This window comes from Nycticebus coucang, chromosome 10 (assembly GCF_027406575.1).
Source record: "Nycticebus coucang isolate mNycCou1 chromosome 10, mNycCou1.pri, whole genome shotgun sequence".
Taxonomy (NCBI): domain Eukaryota; kingdom Metazoa; phylum Chordata; class Mammalia; order Primates; family Lorisidae; genus Nycticebus; species Nycticebus coucang.
This window is the reverse complement of record NC_069789.1, coordinates 83,186,355-83,208,506: the sequence shown is the minus strand read 5'-3', so window position 1 is coordinate 83,208,506 and position 22,152 is coordinate 83,186,355. Positions and strand designations below refer to the sequence as shown.

The following is a 22,152-nucleotide window of genomic DNA, read 5'->3' as shown; positions in this document are numbered from 1 at the left end:
AACAATAAAACACTAATACAGTCCAGTTTGGGGGTAGAAGGAAGGGGGAGGACATTTGGCAGAAGGAGGGAGGGCATGAGGCAGTATCTCACCTAATGTGCACATTGTGAGGGTGTATAACACTTCCCCTGAGTGAGGGGCTCTTCTACAGACAGAACTTTACTCTGGAAGTGAGAATGATGTCACCTAAAAATTGTACCCTCATATTAATTTGATTTAATTTTAAAAAAAAATTTTTAATATAAAAAACTTTATTTAAAAAAATAAAAAAAGAAAGAAAATGGGCTTGGTGCCCATAGCTCAGTGGTTAGGGAACCAGCCACATACGCTGGGTTCGAACCCAGCCCAGGCCTGCTAAACAACAATGACAACTACAACAAAAAAAATAGCCAGTCGTTGTGGCAGGTGCCTATAGTCCCAGCTACTTGGGAGGCTGAGGCAAGAGAATCACTTAAACCCAAGAGTTTGAGGTTGCTGTGAGCTGTGACGCTATGGCCCTCTACTGAGGGTGACATAGTGAGACTCTGCCTCAAAAAAAAAGACACAAAGAGGTAACATTTTATACTCAAAGATTGGCAAAACTTAAGATTGATAATACCAAGCATTAGCAAAAACGTGGGTTAGCAAAAACTATCAAATAAAATAAATTGTGATAAAATGAAATACAAATCAATTCTCAATTTAAGGAATTAAACAGCTACATTTAATGGCATAGATAAGTCTTAGAAACAAAATGAGACAAAGCAATCACTGAAGACCCTATGTTTAAAAATTTAACAAATGGTTACAAACCACTGAGTGTGTACTAAACACTTTTCTAACTTTACAAATAGTTATTTAATCCATACATACATTAAAATATGATTTTTAGCCTGTAGTCCCAGCTGCTCGGGAGGCTGAGGCAAGAGAATTGCGTAAGCCCAAGAGTTAGAGGTTGCTGTGAGCCGTGTGACGCCACGGCACTCTACCCGAGGGCGGTACAGTGAGACTCTGTCTCTACAAAAAATATATATAATATGATTTTTAAAGCTCAAAAATAGAAGTAAATAATATATTGTCTAGATATTTGGAAAAAAGCAAGAGAATACTCCTAAAATTCAGAATAGTGGTTGCTTCTGGCCAGGAAGTGGGGAAGGAACATACAGACAGATGCAACAGTATTGATGTTGAAGTTCTTTTTTTTTTAAGTAATATTTTTATTTACCCCCAATATATTATAAATGTTAACATGTAACCAATAGAAGTTATTTATGAGATGTTTTACATAATTCCTTCATGCTAACTCTTCAAAATTTGTCTATTTTTTACTTAAACACTTCTCAATTCAGAATAAACACATTGGAAATACTCAATAATCATGTGTGGCAAATGAATCTCATATGGGACAGCACAGTTATAGAGAGTGACTCTGGATTTAACAATAAGATGGCAAAATGGAAAGAATTGGCATATTATAGTGCCCAGCTGAAATCCCACTTCTTTCTTGAAGTCTTTTCTGATCCCAGCAGCAGAGAATGACATTTTTTTGCATAGAATTTTTATAAAGCTTCTCTTTAACATTTTCCGTGTACTTTTGACATATACCTTTTATCACTGTTATGACTGTACACATGCTAGGATCCCTATGCCGTTTCACTGAGGAATCTTGGCTCTCCTTGGGGGTGCTGTAATTCTTTGACTTGTCTTTCACAAATGTTTATCAGACTGTTTGATAACAGCTATTGCGCCTGTAGATGATTTTTTAAAAAGACGAAATCATGATTCTCAGACAAAAAATGATTATGTGCCTTGTACCCTCAATGAATCCCTAACGATAAAAAAGAAAATGATAACATGTCAGAGATTTTACTTAAATCATTAAATTTATAAAGGAGTTGGATCCATTCCAAGGAAGAATTCAGAGTAATGCACATATGTAGGCAATTAGGAATGCTGAAATAAATTTAAAAATAGTTGCAAAATTGGTCAACAGCAACTAAGTAATAATCAGTTACATACATCCCACTGAACATAGGTCATTTTTATGGTAATTTGTGTTATTACCAGGTTACAAGAACTTTGGCAGTGTCTGTGGCTCAGTGGGTAGGGCGCCAGCCCCATATGCCGAGAGTGGCGGGTTTGAACCCAGCCCCGGCCAAACTGCAACCAAAAAAATAGCCGGGCGTTGTGGCGGGTGCCTGTTTGGGAGGCTAAGGCAAGAGAATCGCGTAAGCCCAAGAGTTAGAGGTTGCTGTGAGCCGTGTGACGCCACAGCACTCTACCCGAGGGCGGTACAGTGAGACTCTGTCTCTACGGAAAAAAAAAAAAACAATTATAAAGTAAAATAGCCCACAGCGGCCAAAGGCACTGGAGAGAAGATACCTAAGTAATCTTTTTGACCCGTTACAAAATCTTCCAGTTTTTCCTGACACATGTAAACTTTTATATGTATCATATATTACACTAAAAAATAGAATGAAGGATTAAAAAGTGTGTTTCTCTTTACAGGTGTTGAAGAGAGAAAGACAGGGTCTTATCTTGAAAAGGAGATCAGATTTGAGGGAAAGGTTACTTGGATTTTGTTTTCCTGAATAGGGAAGATTTAAATGGGTATATTGGTTCTGTGAAAGGAGCCGGTGGATGAGTGATAGTAGAGGCCAACAGTGGGTATTTGGAAGGAGGCAGTACCAATTACATAGAGCGTCACTGTTCAGATTTGAGGAGAAGAGAGAATTCTTCCTTGAGATTGGAGGAGATAGGAAGAACCTAGGCTATAGATTTCACTTGGAATCAGAAAAAGTTGGGATTCTCTAAGGAAAAAAAAGTATTTATGATAGGTGGCTTAAAGAATACTGTTAAAATGTACTGAGTGCAAAATGAAGGCTGCTAGGAAAGGATTGCCATGCCAACCTTTTATATTGTATTAAATACCTATCATCAAAATGTTGCAAAGGGCTTTCTTTTTCTTAGAATGTAAGAAAGAGCATCTGTCTTTAAATGAGTGGTATAAATAAGAGAAAATTGAAGTATCTGAAGAGACTATGAAGTCATAAAAGTTAATGAGTGAATGTTATCACTAATGTATTAGTTTTTAACAGAATGTAATATTCTTAAAAACCTGGGCTCCAGTGAAGCCTCTAAGATCCAGCTGTCACTGCCTGACAGGTTGCACCACGCTAGGTCCTGTCAGTCAGGTTCTTCATACATAAAAAGAAGGGGCTAGACTAGAAGTTTCTAAATTCCTTTCTTGGAAACTGAGAAAACTACTGAATAGTTGACATTGAACTGAATATATAGGATATAAGATTTGGATGGGCAGAGATAAGTCTACAATACAGGCAAGGTAGAATAAAATGGAATGAATAAAAATACAGAGCTTGCTTGGAGGACAGTAGATATCATTTTGGTTGCATTTACCCTGAGAGTTCATGAACGTGGAGTAATGAGGTAAGAACAAGAAAATGTCTGTTTTTTTCCTCTCCAACTTTAGTTGCCTTAAACATTTTACATGTGCATAGTAAACTCTCAGGAAATTTTTTTTTTTCAGGATATATTTTTAAATGAGTAACTGTCCATGCTGAGGTCTAGCGCAGCCATTACTTAATAGGAAGTGTTATTTTTATTGGTACCAAGAATGTGTGGGGAGGAGATAGGAAAGAGTTAACTTCAATTTGTAGTGCAGAAATCCGTTTGTTGATCTTTAAAACATAAGACTTTTCAGGGATGCAAGGCTGGTTTAACATACGCAAGTCCATAAACGTTATCCACCATATTAACAGAGGCAAAAATAAAGATCACATGATCCTCTCAATAGATGCAGAAAAAGCATTTGATAAAATCCAGCATCCTTTTCTAATTAGAACACTGAAGAGTATAGGCATAGGTGGCACATTTCTAAAACTGATTGAAGCTATCTATGACAAACCCACAGCCAATATTTTACTGAATGAAGTAAAACTGAAAGCTTTTCCTCTTAGAACTGGAACCAGACAAGGTTGTCCTCTGTTACCTTTACTATTCAACGTAGTGCTGGAAGTTCTAGCCAATACAATTAGGCAAGACAAGGAAATAAAGGGAATCCAAATGGGAGCAGAGGAGGTCAAACTCTCCCTCTTTGCTGACGACATGATCTTATACTTAGAGAACCCCAAAGACTCAACCACACGACTCCTAGAAGTCATCAAAAAATACAGTAATGTTTCAGGATATAAAATCAATGTCCACAAGTCAGTAGCCTTTGTATACACCAATAACAGTCAAGATGAGAAGCTAATTAAGGACACAACTCCCTTCACCATAGTTTCAAAGAAAATGAAATACCTAGGAATATACCTAACGAAGGAGGTCAAGGACCTCTATAAAGAAAACTATGAACTCCTCAGAAAGGAAATAGCAGAGGATATTAACAAATGGAAGAACATACCATGCTCATGGATGGGAAGAATCAACATTGTTAAAATGTCTATACTTCCCAAAGCAATCTACCTATTCAATGCCATTCCTATCAAAGTACCTACATCATACTTTCAAGATTTGGAAAAAATGATTCTGCGTTTTGTATGGAACCGGAAAAAAACCCGTATAGCTAAGGCAGTTCTTAGTAACAAAAATAAAGCTGGGGGCATCAGCATACCAGATTTTAGTCTGTACTACAAAGCCATAGTGCTCAAGACAGCATGGTACTGGCACAAAAACAGAGACATAGACACTTGGAATCGAATTGAACACCAAGAAATGAAACTAACATCTTACAACCACCTAATCTTCGATAAACCAAACAAGAACTTACCTTGGGGGAAAGACTCCCTATTCAATAAATGGTGTTGGGAGAACTGGATGTCTACATGTAAAAGACTGAAACTGGACCCACACCTTTCCCCACTCACAAAAATTGACTCAAGATGGATAAAGGACTTAAATTTAAGGCATGAAACAGTAAAAATCCTCAAAGAAAGCATAGGAAAAACACTGGAAGATATTGGCCTGGGGGAAGACTTCATGAAGAAGACTGCCATGGCAATTGCAACAACAACAAAAGTAAACAAATGGGACTTCATTAAACTGAAAAGCTTCTGTACAGCTAAGGAGACAATAACCAAAGCAAAGAGACAACCCACACAATGGGAAAGGATATTTGCATATTTTCAATCAGACAAAAGCTTGATAACCAGGATCTATAGAGAACTCAAATTAATCCACATGAAAAAAGCCAACAATCCCGTATATCAATGGGCAAGAGACATGAATAGAACTTTCTCTAAAGACGACAGACGAATGGCTAACAAACACATGAAAAAATGTTCATCATCTCTATATATTAGAGAAATGCAAATCAAAACAACCCTGAGATATCATCTAACCCCAGTGAGAATGGCCCACATCACAAAATCTCAAAACTGCAGATGCTGGCGTGGATGTGGAGAGAAGAGAACACTTTTACACTGCTGGTGGGACTGCAAACTAGTACAACCTTTCTGGAAGGGAGTATGGAGAAACCTCAAAGCACTCAACCTAGACCTCCCATTCGATCCTGCAATCCCATTACTGGGCATCTACCCAGAAGGAAAAAAATCCTTTTATCATAAGGACACTTGTACTAGACTGTTTATTGCAGCTCAATTTACAATCGCCAAAATGTGGAAAGAGCCTAAATGCCCACCAACCCAGGAATGGATTAACAAGCTGTGGTATACGTATACCATAGAATACTATTCAGCTATTTAAAAAAATGGAGACTTTACATCCTTCATATTAACCTGGATGGAAGTGGAAGACATTATTCTTAGTAAAGCATCACAAGAATGGAGAAGCATGAATCCTATGTACTCAATTTTGATATGAGGACAATTAATGACAATTAAGGTTATGGGGGGGGAAGCAGAAAGAGGGATGGAGGGAGGGGGGTGGGGCCTTAGTGTGTGTCACACTTTATGGGGGCAAGACATGATTGCAAGAGGGACTTTACCTAACAATTTCAATCAGTGTAACTGGCTTATTGTACCCTCAATGAATCCCCAACAATAAAAAAAAAAAAAAAGAAAAAAAAAAACATAAGACTTTTCTACCAGTTTGAGACAATTTTTAAAGTGACAGTAGTTTATCAACTCAGAGCAAGAGAGTTATAAACTAAAATAGCTTCCCCATTCTGCACTGGCTAGGTTGACTAAGTTAACTCCTTCAAGCTATAACACAATCTGGAAAATAGATACTGATTGTTCTATAGATTTTTCTTTTTTTTTGAGACAGTCTCATTATGTCACCCTCGGTAGAGTGCTGTGACGTCACAGCTCATAGCAACCTCTCACTCTTGGACTTAAGCGATTCTCTTGCCTCATCCTCCCAAGTAGCTGGAACTACAGGCACCCAACCACAAAAACGCCCAGCTATTTTTTAGTTGTAGTTGTCATTGCTGTTTGGCAGGCCTGGGCTGGGTTCAAACCCACCAGTTCCAGCGTACATGACTAGCACCCTAGCCACTGAGCTGCAAGCGCTGAGCCTGTTCTGTAAATTTAAAAACTGAAGTTGAGAGTTGAAAATAACTGTATTATGCAACTAGTTAGAGGCAGAGCCAGTTCAAAGGCTCAGCTTCTTTCCATTAAGTCCCATATGTGTTGGAGTTTCTAACTCCAGCCTCAATCATACTTGAAAACGGTATCATAAGAAAACAATTACAAAAAATCATGTAATTTGCATATATGACCCCAACTTTGCAGAAACCTCGGCCCCAGTTGTCATATTTTAACAAGGCTTAAAATATTAGTGTATTAATAACAACATATTCTAAATATAGCATATATTAGAATATATCTATAAATGAGCTTTTCCCACCTTTTGTCACTTTTGCAAACTACAAGTAAGAAAACATTCATTTATCTAATTTTGTTTCAGGTATCTATCTGTCAGATTTAACATACATTGATTCGGCATACCCATCAACTGGCAGCATTCTAGAAAATGAGCAAAGATCAAATTTAATGAATAACATCCTTCGAATAATTTCTGATTTACAGCAGTCCTGTGAATACGGTAAGTTTGGGTGGGGATAATGCTAAGTCATTAACATGCTGCGATACCTATGACTTATTTACACGTTGACCATTTTTCACAAACATCAGTTTCTTTTTTTTCTTTTCTCCCCCCCCTTTTTTTTCCCTTTTCTTTCTGTGTTTCTTTCTCTCTTTTTTCCCCCTCCCTTCTAACCTCCTTTCCTTCTCTTCCCCCCTTTTCTTACCTTTTGAGACGGGGTTTTACTCTGTTGCCCAGGCTGGAGTACAGTAGCACAATCCTAGCTCACTGTAATCTGAAACTCCTGGGTTCAAGCATCCTCCTCTCCTCCTGGCTGGGACTAGAGGTGGGAGCCACCACACCCAGCTAATTTTTGTTTTGGGGTTTTTCTGTAGAGGCAAGGTCTTGTTCAAGCTGGTCCCCAGCTCCTGGCCTCAAGCTGTCTTCCCACCTTAATCTCCCAAAGTGCTAGGAGTATAGGCTTTAGCCACTGCATCTGTACCCATCAATTTCTTATTTCCATCCTAAATAAAGGGAAATAATGGTTATTTTATTTCAACATTTACTGTTTAGCAACCTGGTTAAGATCTTGCTTTTAAGGAATTTTGGAGCATTTAATATTTAAAATTTTCATTTTTATCTTTTGCTCCTTGTAATTCTATAGCCACTTTGCTCACAGAGCACAGGGCAATATATTTTATTACCATCTCTTAGTTACTAGTTTATGAAATTGTTTTTTATTATCTTTTTTTCATTTGATCTCTCTGATCTATAATGTAAATAGTTTTTACATTTTTGAATTAGAGAAGTAGCTGAGACCATTGAGTCTAGTGACAATGGACTAGCTTTCTTGAGTCAGATATTGAGTAAATAATCAATGTATATTATGAAATGAGATCTATAGAAAGAGCTAAGTAAGCCCAAATGATTACTTAGGATTAGAAAAAGGAAAGTTTTTAAATGTTTAAATGCTTTCAGTTTGATGGGGAATACAGTTAGACTATTAATGTATAATTGTTTCAGTGTTTAAAAAAGCAGGGAGTTTTACATTATCTGATTTATTTCAGGTAAATTTGTCTTAAAGCTGACTTTTATCTGCCTGTGTCTATGCCTTTAAGGAAACCTCAAAAGCTTCCTAACTGTGTGTGGAGATAGCATCTTACTGAAAGATAAATCAAATAATCCCTTATCCTGTCCTTTTCTCAATTTTCTAACATAACAAATTCAGTATTAATGTTTAAAATTTAGTAGGAGAGGAGGAGAAATCAATGGGAGCCAAATTTCTTTAAAAGAAAAATAACTGTCTTCACACCTTTTGTTTGGTTGACATTTGAATATAAATCACAGTGAAGTTCCTGATTTTTTTCTGTGAAATTCATCAGTTATGCAGTACTTAGTAATTGGAGCTATTTAAAAAAAAGAATTACGCAAACAGTATATAACTATAATTTTCTAAATTACCTTCACTTTTCACATTAAAGCTTACCTCAGTAATGTCCTTCTAGAATTTTGGTGCCATGTGGCCATAATTTACCTTTAAATTATTTTTCTAAATTTTTAAAGTTCTGGTTACAACGTATTTTATTAGATTATTATTTATCACCTTTTGCCTAGATATCCCCATGTTGCCTCATGTCCAAAAGTATCTGAACTCCGTTCAGTATATAGAAGAGCTACAAAAGTTTGTGGAAGACGATAATTACAAGTAGGTTGGATCTTCAAAAGTGGTTTGTATAACTTTGTCCTATCCTGTACCCTTCCATTCCCATGTATTTAAACATCTAAATTCTACATGGTATCATAAAAGTGCCTACTCCAGTGGTACATTTACAGTCATAAAAATACTTAACATGTATTTCTTTTTAATCACTTGATATGATTGAGCCAATATACAAATACTCATCTGTTCTATTATTAAAAAGTATTTTGTTTCTCAAGTTGTAGAAAGCTAATATATGATAGTTCTAAGTTAAATTTGTTCCTTTCTCCCTATATTCAATCATTAAATGTTTATGGACATTTATCTTTTAATAGAAAAATTATTGAAACAGACTAAAAAATTGAAAAATTGGTTCTTTTTTAATGCTGATTTTTTGACGCATCTTGAGCCCCTTTTTTGGCTTGTTTTTTTGTTGTTTTTATAGACTAAGAGAATACTGAACCTTCTTTTCTCCAAGTAAGAGACATTTCTCCAGTATAGAACTGCATTTATTATTCTCCCTAATTGTAGCAAGTCCTTTATTAAATATTTTTTAAATCACTTTTAAAATAACCAATACCCATTTTTTTCTCCTTATACCCATAGTCTGGCCCAAAGATGGGAGGAGGGTTTAATTACTGACCCCTTTCCTCTTTCAGTGATATGCTTACATCATAACTGTTGGTTATTTCAAAAGGTGGGATGATAAAGAGCTTATCTTGAAGCTTCTCGTTCTCTTATAGCTCCATTTCTTAATTTTATTTATTTATTTTTTTTTTATGAGACAGAGCCTCAAGCTGTTGCCCTGGGTAGAGTGCCGTGGCATCACAGCTCATAGCAATCTCCAACTCCTGGGCTCAAGCGATTCTCCTGCCTCCGCCTCCCAAGTAGCTGGGACTACAGGCACCCGCCACAGCGCCTGGCTGTTTTTTGGTTGCAGCCATCATTGTTGTTTGGCAGGCCCAGGCTGGATTCGAACCCTCCAGCTCAGGTGTATGTGGCTGGCGCCTTAGCTGCTTGAGCCACAGGCGCCGAGCCATTTCTTAATTTTAAATAAGTTTTCTTAGCTTTATTATGCCAGTTATTCCCATGCTTTCAAATTGAATTTTGTGTTTTCACAATTTTTTTTTCAATAAAAGGTCTTCTTTTATAAATTCATCAAAGTGAAAGACTAGATAATTTTTCAATATCAATACATTATGGTAGTAATTATGAATGTGCTTATTCCGTAGGTTTCAACAATTTTCTTAAATATCCTGCAGGACAGAATTGGTCCTGACAAAAGGCTAGAAATTATGGAAAACAACTAGAAATAATTTTTCTTCAAATACTAAATGTATAAGACGTTTTGGATATATACTTAAATGTATATACTTTTTTCTTTTTTTTTTTTTTTGAGACAGAGTCTCACTTTGTCGCGCTTGCTCGAGTGCGGTGGTAGATCACCGCAACCTCAAACTCTTGAGCTTGAGAGATTCTCTCACTCACCCTTCCAAGTAGCTGGGACTACAGGCACCCACCACAACGCCCAGCTATTTTTTAGAGACAGAGTCTCACTCTTGCTTAGGCAATCTATGCACCTCAGCCTCCCAGAGTGCTAGGATTACAGATGTATCTAAATTTTTACCAATGTTTGAAAACACCTTTATCTTCTCCCCAATACCATAATATTAACACTTTATGCATCAATTTTTATTTTACAAAATCTTTTTTCACTCTAACTCATTTGAAAATGTGTGAGGTCAGTGGATAGGCCTTTTTAACTTGGTTGTTTCACAAGTCTATTGCCCTAGGTTGTATGTTTCTCAAGTTTACCAATAGTGGTAAATATTTACTACTATTTTTCCATCTCTTTAGTTACTGATGTAGAACTGATAACCTAATAAACACTTTAGTTTTGTCCAGGGAACTATAGCACAGGTAACTTAAAACTCAAAATATGAGTAAATAGCTTTTAAACTTTTCTTTATCTGGCTCAAGAAACTTACTTTTTTTTAGACAGAGTCTCACTATGTTGCCCTCCGGTAGAGTGCCGTGGCATTACAGCTCAAAAACTCCTAGGCTTAAGCGATTTTCATGCTTCATCCTCACAAGTAGCTGGGACTACAAGCACCCACCACAATGCCTGGCACTTTTTTGTTGCAGTTGTCATTGTTTAGCTGGCCAGGCCAGTTTCAAACCCGCTAGCCTTGGTGCGTGTGGCTGGTGCCGTAACCACTATGCTGCAGATGCCGAACCAAAACTTACTGAATTTAAGAGAAGTTAAAGTTTAGAAGGTAGAAACAAAGTCAAGAAAATTTTGCGAAATTATAATGGGTAGTAAATTTTTATACTAACTACCATAAAAATTTAATGTATTTATTGAGTCTAATTACTTTGTGAAAGAATAGACTTGAAAACATTAGTGTTTTTTTTCATGTATTAATAAATTGGAACTAGAAAACATTAGTTTCAATACTCTGTAAACTGACCTAATATATGATACCTTCATTTTTATAGAAAAGATGTCATTATATTGATTTTTGTTTTCATGAGTAGCTAGAATGAAAGTAGCCTTTGGGGAACTACAAAGTCACTTGGTGTTTGGGAGGCATCATGTGGGAGACTTGGAGAAGATAGATTGTGTTGCACGAGCCTTCAAATTAAATGTTGAAAATTAGAACATTTTAAAATGTCATTAAAATCATTTAAAAATATGTTAGAAAAAATTTTGCTAGAATAATTTTTTATGATGAAAAAATTTTAAATAGAAATAAGTGACACTTCACTTATCAAAAGGCCTCTGTTTTTAGCAATTTCATCTATATAGCCAACTAGTATAGATATTATTGTGTGTGTATGTCTTTTAATCAGGATGAAAATCTAAGTTATTTTAACAATGACCATATCTTTTCTCATAGCTGACAACTCAGACTAGCCTTTACTGCTGTGCTTTTTAAGATGCTGCTGCTTTTTATAGTGGTGTTCCTTTCTATTTTGGTGTCTTAGGAAATTGCAGTTATTTTGTTTGCTTCTTTTCTCTCACTCACTAGTCTGTAAGCTTAAGAACAGGGCCACCATGTCTGCCTTAGTCTGTTATCTTCAGTTCTGAGCACAGTGCCCAACACAATACTTACTGAATATGAATGAATGCCGTACACTCTGTAGCCTAAGTAATTAAAGTAAACTTCTCTATAAAAAGAACAGAATGTTCTGGTTAGTCACACATCTGTTTAATACATGAATTTTCACATTGTCAAATAATTGAAATATAATTGTTTAGTTCCCTCTTTAAGTTAACAAAGAAATAATAATTTGAGCACCTACGATAGATTAGTTTATCATTACAAACGCCACTTGTATTGTGTAATTTCACTAAAAATTGCAGTTGATAGAATGCTGAACAGTTTTTATCTTCAAACAAATTCTTAGCAATATTAGGTTTCATGTATTAGAGCAAAGCATTTTCTATAACTAAAGTAGTATCCTATTTCCTGAAATAGTTTTCACTGATAGGAATCATAATCTCTTGCTGTAGATCTCAAAATTCAGTATATTATTATAAATGTAACTTGAGTACCAACTAATAAATTTTGACTTTGGACAAGGATTTACTAGGAATCTTGCTAACAACCTTTTTGTTTTTATTGATCTTTCTTTGAAGAGTTGTGTTAGTTGGTTTGTTAGCTGCAGTTTTCAATAAGGTATTTTTTGAAATTTTCACTGTTATACTCAAACCAATAGCATATTCAATAAAGATTCCAGAAATAATTTGTATAACATATTTAATACTATATGTGAAAGTTCCTGAATTTAAATGTTAGGTATCAATATAAACTCAAGTTAAATCATCTTTTAATCATTTATCAGCTATCTTTAAATGTGTTGAATTGTTTGACAACTTTGAGGTAGTTCAGGAAATTTTTAGTTTTTATTTATTTATTTTAAATTTTTTAAAAGACAAGGTCTCACTCTGTCTCCTAGTCTGGGATGTATTGGCATAGTGACAGCTCACTGCAGCCTCAGCTCCTGGGCTCAAGCAGGAGCTTGCCTTAGCCTCCAGAGTAACTAACTTTTTTATTCTTTTAGAAATGTGGTCTCACTGTGTTGCCCAGGCAGGTCTTGAACTTCTGGCCTCAAACAATCTTCCTACCTCCATTTGCTGATTCACTGGGAATACAGGTGTGAGCAGCCATGCCAGGCTCAAGATTTTTTTGGAGGCAGGAACTTGCTCTGTTGCCAGGTCTAGAGTGCAATGGCATCATAGCTTACTACAACCTCAAACTCCTGGGCTCGAGCGATTCTCCTGCCTTAGCCTCCCAAGTGTTAGAACTACAGATGCATGCCACCATACATGGCTAATTTTTTTATTTTTTGTAGAAATGGGGGTCTTGCTCTTACTCAGGCTGATCTTAAATTCCTGGCTTCAAGCAGTCCTCCAGTCTTGGCCTCCCAAAATACTAAGATTATAAGCATGAGCCACCAAGGTTATTTTTAAATAAAACTTTTTTTTTGTTTTTGGTGTAAAATGTTGTTGTTGTTTTTTTTATTATGGCATTAGGCAAAATATAAAAGTTTATATGTCCAAAGATGATCATATGAAACAAGCCTCCCTTAGCTCCAAAACCACCTAGTTATTAGCTATCCAGAAGAGTTACAATAAGAATTAGCCAGAAATACCTCTCTGTGAGGCACAAGAGACCCAGGCATGCACTGTTCCTGCTGTAAAATCTATTAGACAGTCACAGTTGCTTGCTTTGTATTTCCGCTTGGACAGTGCTCACCCATAGGCAATGAAGGGAAAACAGTAGTCTAATAAAGGGTTAATGAAATGTCCCCAGTAGGCTGAGTGTTAGCAAAGTAGCAAATAGAAAACCTAGTGGAAGTTTTTTTCTGTAGTCATGTCCACAACAATTGAGAAGCTGCATTCTAAAAGCATTGGTAATCACCATTTAAATACAACTTTTAAATGTATTTTCCTCCCTAATATTTCCTAGAATAACCATAAGATCTGCTTTGTATGAAAAGGTAGGAGACTTAACATCATGAAGATTGCTCTTGAAGAAAAATATAAAGCTTAGATTATTCCATTAAAATGTTTAGTTTTTTGTGAGGAAATATATGACTTCAATATTATTTTCTCAAATATTAACCATTTTATGTGTTCTGTCTTTTTGAAATTCAGGCTTTCATTAAAGATAGAACCAGGGACGAGCACACCACGTTCTGCTGCTTCCAGGGAAGACTTAGTAGGTTAGTACATTAGTTTTCTCTTGTTACCAAATAATAAATCAGATAGCCTAATAAGAATATACTCCAAGGTAAATAAAAATCTTTATTGTGTTATTAAAATCTGTCAGTACTTTCTAGGGATTTTTGTTTTTGTTTTTTAATTAAAAGGTTTATCAGTAAAGTGTATAAACAAATTTGCTACCTAATCAAGGAAAACAGGTGGAGCAAATGGAAAATAAGATATAAATGTTTGTAGTCTATTCATTTTTAAAGTAAGAATGCACTGTCTCAGGCAATGAGAGTTGATTACACTAGTAATTTCTGTGATCTAAGTGGTAAATTCTGCTAATTTTATTAATAAGTATAGAAGTCAATTTTAGTGACTTAATTTTTTTAAAGTTTACTTTTTGAAGTTTAGAGCCAGGCACTAAAAATATAAAAATCACCGTCCGTTACTTGTGGCATTAGTGGAGATATTGAATATATATTACAAATAATCAGGAAAAACATAAAATTGAAGAGAATCATTCCTTATTTAAGAAATCATTAATAAGTACCTTTTTAAAAATTTCCAGTGCACGCCTGTAGTCCCAGCTGCTCGGGAGGCTGAGGCAAGAGAATCGCGTAAGCCCAAGAGTTAGAGGTTGCTGTGAGCCGTGTGACGCCACGGCACTCTAGCCGAGGGCGGTACAGTGAGACTGTCTCTACAAAAAAAAAATTTCCAGTACAGACATTTGCACTAAGCTTCGTATTGTAGACTCTAAAAATTATTTGAAGACTTACAGTATCTAATAAGATGTGAAGGAGTTTGCAGCAATTAAGAATCAATAAAACCAAAAAAAAGAAAAGATGTGAAGAAGCAAAGGAACAAACCATGACAATATCTGTGGGAAAGAGCATTCCAAGCAGAAAAAGAATTCCAGTTTAAATCTCTTAAATTTGCTTTTCTTTTCTTAAATTTGCTTTTCTTTTCATTATTAAAGCAATATTTTACAAGTCTGTGTACATGTCACTTCTATATTTTATTCCCATAAGCTTGAAGAGTGTCAGTGTAGATGCTGATTAATTTCTAACTTTAGTTCTTTATCTAATAAGTTGAAACTAAAATTAAAAAAGCAGTGTAGGGCAGCGCCTGTGGCTCAGTGAGTAGGGCGCCGGCCCCATATGCCGAGGGTGGCGGGTTCAAACCCAGCCCCGGCCAAACTGCAACAAAAAAAAAAAATAGCCGGGCGTTGTGGCGGGCGCCTGTAGTCCCAGCTGCTCGGGAGGCTGATGCAAGAGAATCGCGTAAGCCCAAGAGTTAGAGGTTGCTGTGAGCCGTGTGATGCCACGGCTCTCTACCGGAGGGCGGTACAGTGAGACTCTGTCTCTACAAAAAAAAAAAAAAAAAAAAAAAGCAGTGTATATTTTGGAAAGATGTTTGGAGAATACTTACAGATCTAAAAATAGACCTGCCATTCAATACTACAGTTCCTCTACTAGGTATATACCCAGAAGACCAAAAATCACATTATAACAAAGACATTTGTATCAGAATGTTTATTGCAGCCCAAGTCATAATTGCTAAGTCATGGAAAAAGCCCATGTGCCCCTCGATCCACGAATGGATTAATAAACTGTGGTATATGTACACCATGGAATATTATGCAGCCTTAAAGAAAGATGGAGACTTTACCTCTTTCATGTTTACATGGATAGAGCTGGAACATATTCTTCTTAGTAAAGTATCTCAAGAATGGAAGAAAAGTATCCAATGTACTCAGCCCTACTATGAAACTAATGTATGGCTTTCGCATGAAAGCTATAACCAGTTATAACCTAAGAATAGGGGGAAGGGGGAAAGGGAGGAGAGGGGAGGGGGGGAGGATGGACAGAGGGAGGGTGATTGGTGGGATTACACCTGTTGTGCATCTTACAAGGATACATGTGAAACTTAATAAATGTAGAATATAAATGTCTTAACACAATAACTAAGAAAATGCCAGGAAGGCTATGTTAACCAGTGTGATGAAAATGTGTCAAATGGTCTATAAAACCAGTGTACGGTGTCCCATGATTGCATTAATGTACACAGCTGTGCTTTAATGATAAATAAAAAATTTTAAAAAGCAGTGTATAAAATTTAAGAAGCATTAAAACGACGTCTTAAAAGATCTATGTCCAGATTTGTCTCTGATGGGAGATTCTGAGTCAATCTCTTCTAATCCTATTTCTTCCCATGTAAATGGGGAAAATATTTACACTGTTACTGTACAAATAAGATAGATAGAAATTAGTGGATTTTGTATGGTTTGGGATTTTGTGTTTTAAGGCTCAGGAAACAAGTATTTCTCATCTTCAAGTCAATTAAATAGGTCTAACATTAATATTATTATCTTAACATTTAAACCACATTTAATATTTTATATCAAGGAATTAAAAATAAAATAATCCTTTGAAACCACTAGAAAAATTTTCTCTTTCTCTCTAATTTAACCTCAGGTCCTGAAGTAGGAGCATCACCACAAAGTGGGAGAAAAAGTGTGGCAGCTGAAGGAGGCTTGCTACCACAGACACCCCCCTCCCCTCGGAACCTGATTCCACATGGACATAGGAAGTGCCACAGCTTGGGTTATAAGTCAGCATTTTTATCTTTCAAATGCTTAAAGTTGTTTGTAGTTGGATTTATTGTGTATTTACTTTATTAGTTAAATAGAAAATAGTGTCCATGCATAATCTTTTTTTTTAAATAATAGCCTTTTTCCTCATTCAGTAAAACATCTTGTTTGCCTAAAAGCATTTATTTCTTCCTTTTTATAAATTCTAAATTACCTGAAAAGAGCTTTCCTCAACAATGTATTCATATTTGGGAAAGATACTTTTTAAATTGTAACTTTTATATCCAGACAATCATTGTCTTTTTTTTGTTTTTTTTTTGAGACAGACTCTCAACTATGTTGCCCTTGGTAGAGTGCCGTGGGGTCACAGCTCACAGCAACCTCCAGCTCTTGGGTTTAGGCAATTCTCTTGCCTCAGCCTCCCGAGTAGCTGGGACTACAGGTGCCCGCCACAACACCCAGCTATTTTTTTTGTTGCAGTTTGGCCGGGGCCGGGTTCAAACCCGCCACCCTCAATATATGGGGCTGGTACCCTATCCACTGAGCCACAGGTACTGCCCGAGACAATCGTCTTAACTAAAAAATGTTATAAATGAAGATCTATAAAAATTTTTCTCCTTATTCCTAAATATAAAGAAAGAGAACTCATTTTTGTTTGTTTAACTTCTTTGGTTTTACAGTACCTTTTTTTTTTTTTTTTCCAGAAAAAGGATCCATGTTCACTTTTGCCATGATCTTTATGAAAATTTAATAACTGGCTTGGCAGTTATTATTATTAATTCAATATTAATAATTATGGCACCCAAGCAGCTAGGGTGCCAGTCACATACACCAAAGCTTGTGGGTTCAAATCCAGCCCAGCCCAACCCAAACAATGATAACTACAACCAAAAAATAGCCAGGTGTTGTGGCGGGTGTCTGTAGTCCAGGTACTTTGAGGCTGAGGCAAGAGAATCGCTTAAGCCCAAGAGTCTGAGGTTGCTGTGAGCTGTGATGCCCTGGCACTCTACCAAGGGTGACATAGTGAGACTCTGTCTCAAGAAAATTTAATAACTGTTCCTCAAAAGTGATGTGAAAGTAATTTTTTAATGAAACTGAAGCTAAGATGAAATTAAAGTATGCTCTAGTTTCATGGGTAGATTAGGCCGGGTTTCCTGAAACATTTTCCCTAACTGTTAGTTTGAGGCTTTCATGTCAGCATCTGTATGTTCTTCAGTGTAAGCAATTCAGAAGTAAGTTCAGGATAGCGGATGCATCTTTTGTGTCCTAAATTTTTGTAAAAGACTATCTATATCCTGAAAATATCCTATAAAATATCCTGAATAACTAACAATAATAAAAGATGTGAAAAATATTTCTCTTTGTTTCCAGTTTCATTCATAAAATGAACACGGCAGAGTTTAAGAGTGCAACGTTCCCAAATGCAGGGCCAAGACATCTGTTAGATGATAGCGTCATGGAGCCCCATGCACCATCTCGAGGCCAAGCTGAAAGTTCTACTCTTTCTAGTGGAATATCAATAGGTGAGAAATAGTTCTCTGAGAGGGTTCCAACTTAACATACAACAAAAATTTTAACAAAACTCACCTGGGAAAACCTCATTAACCCTACCATACATAGAGAAAATTTGGCTTAAAAAAAAAAAAGTAGCAATTAAATATAGGATGAAGTTAGTAATTCATGACGGTTTTTAACGTGCTTGATGTTTTTCACTCCTAAAGGGGAGGCACTTGAAGAATAGTAGAAAAAGAATGTGAGCTGGTTGCATTATTAACTGCATGCAATTTGGATGTAGGAATAAGGAAAAGGGTATAGTCGAGTATGACTCCAGGTTATTTGGATTAAACAACTAATTAGATGATAGTGCTGTTAGCAAGGTGGAGAAGACTTTGGGCAGTAAAGCATTTGTGAAGAGTGGCTGAGTTTGGGGAATCAAGAATTCTGTTTGAGATATGCTTAGTGTCTGTGGGGCTGTCAGGCAGACTGTGGAATGTGTGAATCTGGAGCTCAGTGAGGTATGGTCAGACAGGAAGAGCCATGGGACTAGGGAGAGAATGTAAAAAATAAGAGAACTTTTGTCATATTTAGAGGTTTGACTAAATTATTGTTTTAAAAAAAAGATGGGCCATCAAAGGCAGCTATAAAGGAGAGATCAAGGAAGTAGGGGGCACAAACAGAATGTGGTGTTACAGGAGCCTGGTAGAATAGACAGTGTCTCCAGGAAGAAGGAAGTGCTGAATTCATCGATATCAAATGCCAAAAAGAGAAGTGGGTGACTCTGGAGAATTATTTGCCAAAATAAAAGTCACTGGGGACTTAGACAACGGTTGTTCCATAGAATGGTGAAGGCAAAGCCCTGACAACTAGAGTAGATTTCACATGAGAGGCGAGTCCACGAACTTTATGGACACCCTGTATAAAGATAGCTTCTGTAAAGAAGAGCATAAAATTGGGGCCATACTAAAAAGGGATGCGAAATTACCAGAGAGGTAGTTTATTTTTACTGCTTGAAGTTTTACTTATTTTCTGAGTCTCCTAGATGAGCATTGTTCCTTTTTGTAATTAGACATTATGCATATATTGCTATTTTTATATTTAAAAATATGAAGAGAAGAGAATGTCTTCCTTTGTGATTATCAGGTTGCTGAAGGGCTAAGCCTATTATTGTTAATGTGATCTTCTCAAAATTGATATAAAGAGATGCAAAAGGAAATTCATTTTCTTGAACATATTCACTTTTTTAGCCCTTGAGAGTTCCAAACCCTGAAAATAAAATTACTTCACAGCTCTCCGTTACTATTCAGCAGTTTATTCTGGAGTTACTCTTTTATAAATGCAAATGATTAAATGATGACAAAATTTTTTAAATAGAAGGCAAGTTTGTCACCTGAAATACTTCTGATTACTGTTCTAAGTTGGCTATGTACAAACATTAACCTCATGTTGAGACTCTGTAAAAAAAAAAAAAAAAAAAAAACAATTACTAACCTCAGCCTAAGAAATAATACACAGGAAAATTTGCAAAAGGAAGAACTTTTTCCAATCAAAAATTTGTTACACTTTATGGAATCTGGCGTGCCACTTAAAGCAAAACAACAACAAAAAATTTTTGGTGGGGGGTGGATACAGAGTTTTGTTCTATTGCCCCCAGTAGAGTGCAGTGACGTCAGCCTAGGTTACAGCAACCTCAAACTCTTGGGCATAAGCAATTCTTTTGCCTCAGCCTCCCAAGTGGGACTGGGAGGCGCCCACCACAATGCCCAGCTACTTTTTGACTGTAGTTGTCGTTGTTTAGGAGGCCCCAGCCAGGCTCAAACCCGCCAGCATCAGTGTATGTAGCCAGCACCTACTCACAGAGCTATGGGTGCTGAGCCAATTAAGAACATTTTAGACAAAGGCATCCAGAATTTTTGTTTTAAAGCTTTAACATAATGGGAAAAGAATAAGACTACTAACATAAGATGTTGGTAGGTGTTACTACACAAAATAGTCTTTTCCTTACCTAAAACTTTTACATGTAATACTAATCTACCATACTATGAAGCCTTTGAAAGTACTGTTGTCAATGCTTGAAATAATGGCCTCATCCATTTTCTTTTTTTTTTTCTTTTTTAAATTTTTTATTAAAGCTTTTTTTTTTTTTTTTATTGTTGGGGATTCATTGAGGGTACAATAAGCCAGGTTACACTGATTGCAATTGTTAGGTAAAGTCCCTCTTGCAATCATGTCTTGCCCCCATAAAGTGTGACACACACCAAGGCCCCACCCCCCTCCCTCCATCCCTCTTTCTGTTCCCCCTCCATAACCATAATTGTCATTAATTGTCCTCGTATCAAAATTGAGTACATAGGATTCATGCTTCTCCATTCTTGTGATGCTTTACTAAGAATAATGTCTTCCACGTCCATCCAGGTTAATACGAAGGATGTAAAGTCTCCATTTTTTTTAATGGCTGAATAGTATTCCATGGTATACATATACCACAGCTTGTTAATCCATTCCTGGGTTGGTGGGCATTTAGGCTGTTTCCACATTTTGGCGATTGTAAAGAGCTGCAATAAACAGTCTAGTACAAGTGTCCTTATGATAAAAGGATTTCTTTCCTTCTGGGTAGATGCCCAGTAATGGGATTGCAGGACCTCAAATGGGAGGTCTAACTTGAGTGCTTTGAGGTTTCTCCATACTTCCTTCCAGAAAGGTTGTACTAGTTTGCAGTCCCACCAGCAGTGTAAAAGTGTTCCCTTCTCTCCACATCCACGCCAGCATCTGCAGTTTTGAGATTTTGTGATGTGGGCCATTCTCACTGGGGTTAGATGATATCTCAGGGTTGTTTTGATTTGCATTTGTCTAATATATAGAGATGATGAACATTTTTTCATGTGTTTGTTAGCCATTCGTCTGTCGTCTTTAGAGAAAGTTCTATTCATGTCTCTTGCCCATTGATATATGGGATTGTTGGCTTTTTTCATGTGGATTAATTTGAGTTCTCTATAGATTCTAGTTATCAAGCTTTTGTCTGATTGAAAATATGCAAATATCCTTTCCCATTGTGTAGGTTGTCTCTTTGCTTTGGTTATTGTCTCCTTAGCTGTACAGAAGCTTTTCAGTTTACTGAAGTCCCATTTGCTTATTTTTGTTGTTGTTGCAATTGCCATGGCAGTCTTCTTCATGAAGTCTTTCCCCAGGCCAATATCTTCCAGTGTTTTTCCTATGCTTTCTTGGAGGATTTTTATTGTTTCATGCCTTAAATTTAAGTCCTTTATCCATCTTGAATCAATTTTTGTGAGTGGGGAAAGGTGTGGGTCCAGTTTCAGTCTTTTACATGTAGACAACCAGTTCTCCCAACACCATTTATTGAATAGGGAGTCTTTCCCCCAAGGTATGTTCTTGTTTGGTTTATCAAAGATTAGGTGGTTGTAAAATGTTAGTTTCATTTCTTGGTTTTCAATTTGATTCCAAGTGTCTATGTCTCTGTTTTTGTGCCAGTACCATGCTGTCTTGAGCACTATGGCTTTGTGGTACAGACTAAAATCTGGTATGCTGATGCGCCCAGCTTTATTTTTTTTACAGAGAACTGCCTTAGCTATACGGGGTTTTTTCCGGTTCCATACAAAATGCAGAATCATTTTTTCCAAATCTTGAAAGTACGATGTTGGTATTTTGATAGGAATGGCATTGAATAGGTAGATTGCTTTGGGAAGTATAGACATTTTAACAATGTTGATTCTTCCCATCCATGAGCATGGTATGTTCTTCCATTTGTTAATATCCTCTGCTATTTCCTTTCTGAGGATTTCATAGTTTTCTTTATAGAGGTCCTTCACCTCCTTCGTTAGGTATACTCCTAGGTATTTCATTTTCTTTGAAACTATGGTGAAGGAAGTTGTGTCCTTAATTAGCTTCTCATCTTGACTGTTATTGGTGTACACAAAGGCTACTGACTTGTGGACATTGATTTTATATCCTGAAACATTACTGTATTTTTTGATGACTTCTAGGAGTCGTGTGGTTGAGTCTTTGGGGTTCTCTAAGTATAAGATCATGTCGTCAGCAAAGAGGGAGAGTTTGACCTCCTCTGCTCCCATTTGGATTCCCTTTATTTCCTTGTCTTGCCTAATTGTATTGGCTAGAACTTCCAGCACTACGTTGAATAGTAAAGGT

At 36.4% G+C, this 22,152-nt stretch overlaps 1 protein-coding gene and 1 non-coding gene across 7 annotated transcripts in view; one reads left to right on the top strand and one right to left on the bottom strand.

Moving 5' to 3' along the window:
- The window catches only part of RALGPS2 (Ral GEF with PH domain and SH3 binding motif 2), a 193,887-nt gene that overhangs the window by 146,090 nt on the left and 25,645 nt on the right, over positions 1 to 22,152 (top strand). For all 6 annotated transcript variants that reach the window (XR_008383058.1, XR_008383057.1, XM_053605427.1 and 3 more), the window contains 5 exons: positions 6,868 to 7,005; positions 8,599 to 8,689; positions 13,848 to 13,915; positions 16,376 to 16,511; positions 17,863 to 18,014. Coding sequence is in view for 4 of the 6 variants with exons in the window: in XM_053605427.1 (XP_053461402.1) it covers positions 6,868 to 7,005; positions 8,599 to 8,689; positions 13,848 to 13,915; positions 16,376 to 16,511; positions 17,863 to 18,014 (585 nt within the window). In the remaining 2 variants the exon portion in view is untranslated. The remainder of the gene's footprint in view (positions 1 to 6,867; positions 7,006 to 8,598; positions 8,690 to 13,847; positions 13,916 to 16,375; positions 16,512 to 17,862; positions 18,015 to 22,152) is intronic.
- Positions 13,492 to 13,613, bottom strand: LOC128597994 (small nucleolar RNA SNORA32). Its single transcript, XR_008383522.1, has one exon. It is a non-coding gene; the product is annotated as a small nucleolar RNA SNORA32 (small nucleolar RNA).